The sequence below is a fragment of the Antrostomus carolinensis genome, unplaced genomic scaffold, assembly GCF_000700745.2.
Source record: "Antrostomus carolinensis isolate BGI_N321 unplaced genomic scaffold, ASM70074v2 scaffold5670, whole genome shotgun sequence".
Classification (NCBI taxonomy): Eukaryota; Metazoa; Chordata; class Aves; order Caprimulgiformes; family Caprimulgidae; genus Antrostomus; species Antrostomus carolinensis.
Window position 1 is genome coordinate 1 of NW_010290419.1, and position 298 is coordinate 298.

Sequence of the window (298 nt, forward strand, 5' to 3'; positions counted from 1 at the left end):
CCCGGGAGTGGCTCTCCTCATCATCATCATCATTGTCCTCCTGGGACTCGCTGTTGTTGCTCTCTGTGGACCTGCTGTCCTCACCTGTGTTGTCCTCTTGGCTGCCCTCATCCTCTGGAGATGTGCTCTGGCTCTCGGCTGACGTGCTTGGCACATCGTCATCAGGGTTGGAGTCATTCTCATCCTCCTTTGAGTCCTCCACAGTGTCCTCTGTGGACTGGCTCTGGTCACCCTCATCTTCGCCAGACTCACTCTCAGGCGTGGATGGAGCACTCCTGTCCTCAGCAGATTCCCGATC

The 298-nt window shown here is 57.0% G+C and overlaps 1 protein-coding gene across 1 annotated transcript in view; it reads right to left on the bottom strand.

Moving 5' to 3' along the window:
• Nucleotides 1-7: 7 nt before the first annotated feature.
• Nucleotides 8-298, bottom strand: part of LOC104528795 (dentin matrix acidic phosphoprotein 1) — a gene marked incomplete at its 3' end in the record, with an annotated part of 2236 nt that continues 1945 nt past the window's right edge. Inside the window, exon 4 of the mRNA XM_029086238.1 lies at nt 8-298. This exon is cut by the window's right edge and continues 3 nt beyond it. Coding sequence (XP_028942071.1) covers nt 8-298 — 291 coding nt within the window.